The 5,546-nt window shown below is 39.0% G+C and overlaps 1 protein-coding gene across 1 annotated transcript; it reads left to right on the top strand.

Moving 5' to 3' along the window:
* The first annotated feature begins 1,700 nt into the window (after window positions 1-1,700).
* Window positions 1,701-4,119, top strand: HAND2 (heart and neural crest derivatives expressed 2). Its single transcript, XM_018568521.1, has 2 exons — window positions 1,701-2,305; window positions 3,717-4,119. Exons 1-2 carry the CDS (start codon window positions 1,772-1,774, stop codon window positions 3,813-3,815), a joined length of 633 nt encoding a protein of 210 aa, XP_018424023.1. The 5' UTR covers window positions 1,701-1,771; the 3' UTR covers window positions 3,816-4,119.
* The last annotated feature ends 1,427 nt before the right edge of the window (window positions 4,120-5,546 follow it).

Below are 5,546 nucleotides of genomic sequence, written 5' to 3' on the forward strand. Positions count from 1 at the left end.
ATGTGTGTATCATTAATAAACAGTGCATTCAAGTATGTCAATATTTACAGTTTACAGTGATTCACGATTACATCTGTACAATCCTCAGTAGCTCTATATCGATCATTACAGTGGTTACATTGTCTTCCAGACAGTAGAAGGTGATTATGAAGTCGCTATATAAGACATTTACCAGTAATAATCACACCTATCTAGAGCAGCTACAACTTCAAAACCAAATTCTGGGACAGCCTCAGCCACTGTCTGTATTATCATGACACATCCTTACCAATATAAATAGATGATCCTATGATAACAAAATGGACACTCAGCTACTAATTAATTTAATAGCTTTACACTTTCTGTATGGTTTTGCTATAAATAACTGGCCATTTATACTTAAATACATTAAGAACTGTACAGAGTTTATATCACATATACAGACTAAGGTATCTGTGAAACGTAACAAGCATAATATAAGACATGCACTAGAAGAGTTACAAGACACCTTCAGTACAAATTATTAACAATGTACTTTACACATAAAAGAGTCATTCATTATATATCAGTAATTATATAGCAGTGGAGGTTCATACTCTGTAGACTTCCTGAAATGTGCAATGCTTTTGGCTAGCAAGTATTAACACAAGCAGAATAAAATAAGCACAATATTAATAGATAGCATCAAATCAGAATAAAAAATTGAAGCTGGGGGGCGGGGGTAGATAGAGAGAGGGAGGGAGAGAGAGTGTGAGAGAGAGAGAGAGAGAGAGAGAAAGAGAGAGAGAAAGAGAGAGAGATATTCTAAATGATATGTAAACAACATCTACATATAATAATATACATGACTCATAAAATATCTAGATACAGTCTCACGTGATAATAAATAATTACCAAAGTTGCTCAGAAAGGATACTGTACCTGAATTGGGCTTATCCAGTTTATTTGAAATTGTACTGGTGTTTAGATCTGTGTACATAAATAAATAATATAAATAAATGTGTGTGTATATATCATGTAATACTGTAAAGCATCTGCTACACACTCGCATTAACCTATGTCGATAGAGGACTTCTTTCTTGTTTTAATTATATTATGGTTATGCAGAGGCAGCCAATCCGGGACTAGAAGTCCTACAATTAGCAGGGTGAACATCAAAAAGGTTTATGGCTGAACGCGAACGGCCACGCCCCCCTTCGCCCGGATTGGCCAGAACGGGCTCTGACGACATATATTAACCCAAGCTTCCCTAAAGATGTAGCTGTAGATGGAGTTCGTAGTTGGAAATAGTGCCAGTGCTGAGCCTTCCCTGCTGAACTATGGGGTGCAAGGAAGACACCGGGATATAGCTATCATCTCCATGTCCAGGGTCACAGCTCAGGGGCCACATCTATACTGTCTGTCTATGGATTGAAGGTGTTAAATGGATGCCAGCTCACAGTGAAACCAGATCACAAAGCCTGTCCCGATTGGGGACTGTGGACAAGACCTGCTGTAAGTAACTGATCACTGCTCAGCCGTTTTATTCCACCTAATGCAGCTGTTTTATGGCAGGACCCTGACAGCACCCATGAAATGCCTGATGCCTTTTAATACTTGAATCCTTCATCCAGCCTGTAGATTGTGATTTTGCATACTGCTAAAAGAGCTCTGTGCCTGTTAAAGAGAAAGATCGGTGATCTATCTATGGAAAGCTGGAGATAGACAATCAATTCCCCCCTCTTCTATTCTATTTCTAAGCCTAGACCTGCTGATCCCAGGACAAGGACTTGGCAGAAGGTGCAGCTGAGACATGAGTCTGGTTGGAGGTTTTCCTCACCATCCGGTGGTGCACCACGATGGTTACCCGTTCGCAGCCGCTGCAGCCGCCGCCGCCAGCCGCTGCCACGAAGAGAACCCTTATTTCCACGGCTGGCTCATCAGCCACCCCGAGATGTCTCCCCCTGACTACAGCATGGCACCTTCCTATAGTCCGGAATACGCCAATGGCGCGGCCGGCCTGGACCACTCCCATTACGGGGGTGTCCCGGGCAGCGGGGCCGGAGGCTTAATGCAAAGGCCTGTGAAGCGAAGAGGGACTGCTAACCGCAAAGAGAGGCGCAGGACTCAGAGTATAAACAGCGCCTTCGCTGAACTGCGGGAGTGTATCCCTAATGTGCCCGCCGATACCAAACTGTCCAAGATCAAAACCCTGCGCCTGGCTACCAGCTACATCGCCTACCTCATGGACCTGCTGGACAAGGATGACCAGATTGGGGAGACAGAGGCCTTCAAAGCAGAGATCAAGAAGACAGATGTGAAGGAGGAGAGGAGGAAGAAAGAGCTGGTCAGTATACACATCCCCTTCCCTTCTCTTATTATTAACCCTAGTCACTCTACCTATCTACATTATACCTATACATCTACAGAGGTCCATCCATAGATAGATAGATAGATAGATAGATAGATAGATAGATAGATAGATAGATAGATAGATAGATAGATAGATAGATAGATAGATAGAAAAAACAATAGATAAACACAGGTGGAGAGATAAAAAGATAGCCACGGATAGAGAGAGAGGGAGGGAGAGAGAGAGAGAGAACTTTAAATTCTGACAGCATGCAGATAGATATACAGATAGATAAATAGATAGATGAATAAATGGATAGACAATTCGATAAACAGACAGACAAGGATAGATAGATAGATAGATAGATAGATAGATAGATAGATAGATAGATAGATAGATAGATAGATAGATAGACAATGGATGGATAAATAGATACAATAGATAGAGATACAATGGATAGATAGATAGATAGATAGATAGATAGATAGATAGATAGATAGATAGATAATATACTACTACAACAACTACTACTACTTCAGGCAATAAAACAGATCCATAACTACATCAATGAAAACAATTTCAAACATTACTGCAATTATTGATATAAATGATATCCTTTATGTATAAATATATATTTATATAGAAATAGATAGATAGATATCTGCTGATCCTGCAGACAGATTTTGTTGTCTGCATCTGCAAAACAGTGTAGTCACAATGTGATAAATATGGGAACCAAGACCTTAAATTGTATGATCAGTAAGAAAGATAAATCAATTTTCCTGTAACCTCCACATTGCACACGTGAATATATTTATTGTTGTATCTAGTGTTTAGTGTAGATTGCAATTATCATCCATCATGCAGAAATACATTTTCTTTGTCGACATTTCTGCAATGTAAAAAAATGATTTTCTTTAAACAAATCTCCAGTTCCATCTAACCTTACAAAAATATTTACACATCGGCTTATTTGTAAGCCTAACATTTTTAAAAATAAAAAAATGTATTTTCTTACAGTAGCTACCTACAAATCCCGTGTACCTGCAAGGACAATAGAAACGTATAATAAGAATGTAGTACATATCTGTGTACTGAATGAAATGAATAACTAGCTACATGGTTTGTTATTTGTTTTTCTATTTGTAGAAATGTATCTTTAACATTGTATAGAATATTATGGGGTTCTCAGATATATGTGAAATGACACAATTCTTATTTTAAAAGGAGATTAGAAGGGTTTGTTACAAAGTGATAGTGAAAGCGAGTGGGGACATGTCAGTTCTTGTGTACCAGGCCCCAGCTAGATCATTCGTGTTCTATGATAACTCTGTAGGGCTATTTTTGTACTAATTGCCTTGTTTCTAAATCTATGGCTTTTCTCTGTTTTCTCGTCTGCTCACAGAATGAACTCTTGAAAAACACAGTTAGCAGTAACGATAAGAAAACGAAAGGGAGGACTGGCTGGCCCCAGCATGTATGGGCTCTGGAACTTAAACAATGAGCATCCGAACTGCAGAAGGGAAGACTTATATCAAAGATACTTTCTGAAAAATAAACTCCTGTTAATTTATGTGCAATCCCCCCTTCCCCCCCAAAAAAAGCACCCACATTGTGGATTTCTGCAGAGAAGCATTCCATTATATGAAGAAGAATCTACAGGTTGATAGCAGGGGCCCTGGCTCCTGTGATTGTTGCAGTATTTCTCTGTTTTGTACAGAAAACACAACACAGTACGAGGACACCCCGGCTTCCTGGCATTCGTATGTATGTGAAGTGTACTTGATCTATGGGATATTAATATTATAAAAATAATATACTGACAGGAACCGCTGCCCCAGTGCTTCCTCTCGGTATAGGGGCAGTCTCCGTGCCAGTGAGGTCTGCCATCCTGACTGCAGCGCAGTGCCAGGGCAGCGGATCTCTCAGGCAGGGGACAGGCGCCCGTAGTAACGTTGTCGTTTTATTTGTTGTCTTGTTCAGCATTTGAAGGTGTTTCATCTACTTGTTTTGTTGTGCACTTCTGTCCAGAATTGTGGAGGTTAATTCATATTTGAAGGTGTAAATCGTTGTAAGTGATCAATAAACCACTGAGTGTCTTTTTGTATATGTTATGTTTATTATTGCCCTTATACACAGGGTGAAACTTATTATTATTATTATTCATAGCATTAGTGATATTTTACATTATTGATGTTGTGCACATGTCTATCTAAACACATTAGAATTAAGCTGATTTACTAAAGGAGTTAAAATGATCCAATCATGCATAAAGCAAATTTCTGTTTACTTATTTCATCTGCTCATGACTGGGTAATTGAAGTCAATATTCACACAATTTATTTTGTGAATATTCTCAACTTCTTCAGTAAATCAACCCATATAGGTCAGAAAAAGAGGCATTAGCACAATCAACCTATAGAAGTTTCAAGTATACCCTAAAAAAAATAGGAAAACAAAATCCTTTTAAACCTTTTCCTTTTGATAAACCCCTGGTTGTTTAATATGTCTTATGTTTAGTCCTTATAAGTAATACCGTCTAACATTCAAAAAAATTGAGCAGCTGTGCATGGCAACAAAGCAGCTTATCTTCTTTATTTTAAAATCTTGACTGAACAAACTGAAGAGAGAATCTGATTGGTTGCCATGCACAGCTGCCCTAGTTTTTGTCTGCTCCAGTTTTGATAAATCCCCCTCAATGTATATATATATATAGAGAGAGAGAGAGAGAGAGAGAGAGAGAGAGAGAGAGAGAGAGAGAGAGATCTCTATATATATACATACAATACACACACACAAACATCTCTCTCTCTCTCTCTCTCTCTCTCTCTCTCTCTCTCTCCCCCCCTCTATTTATATATATAAATATGTTGGTCAGATGAAATAGAATTAATTGAATAATTGTCTTTCATTGACATGGATATCTAATTCCTGTATACTGTTGCATTTATAAATCTAGTGGCTGTGTGTGATAATTTTGCAATCACTGTAATAAAACCTTTCCAGGGAAATCATCAGGCAGCCCAGGCAGAGGGTAACCTTTTGTGGTGTCATTGCAGTGCAGGGCAGTGGTGGGAGAGGATTAGCAGAGCAGATACTGGGGCTCCCATGAGTATGTTTGTGCCTAAGCATATGAGTTGCACAGAGAGAGACAAAATAAAGCGATTTCCTAAGGTGACAGAAGGCTCCCTAGGAAGGCATGATTTCATCGGTTTGTCCAGGACCGATAAGGCCC

Source organism: Nanorana parkeri, unplaced genomic scaffold (assembly GCF_000935625.1).
Source record: "Nanorana parkeri isolate BGI_ZX_2015 unplaced genomic scaffold, ASM93562v1 scaffold1201, whole genome shotgun sequence".
Lineage (NCBI taxonomy): Eukaryota > Metazoa > Chordata > Amphibia > Anura > Dicroglossidae > Nanorana > Nanorana parkeri.

Coding starts and splice junctions, on each gene's coding strand:
- HAND2 (XM_018568521.1), top strand. CDS start 1,772: ATGAGTCTGGTTGGAGGTTTTCCTCACCATCCGGTGGTGCACCACGAT. Junction 2,306..3,716: donor AGAGGAGGAAGAAAGAGCTG/GTCAGTATACAC, acceptor GTCTGCTCACAG/AATGAACTCTTGAAAAACAC.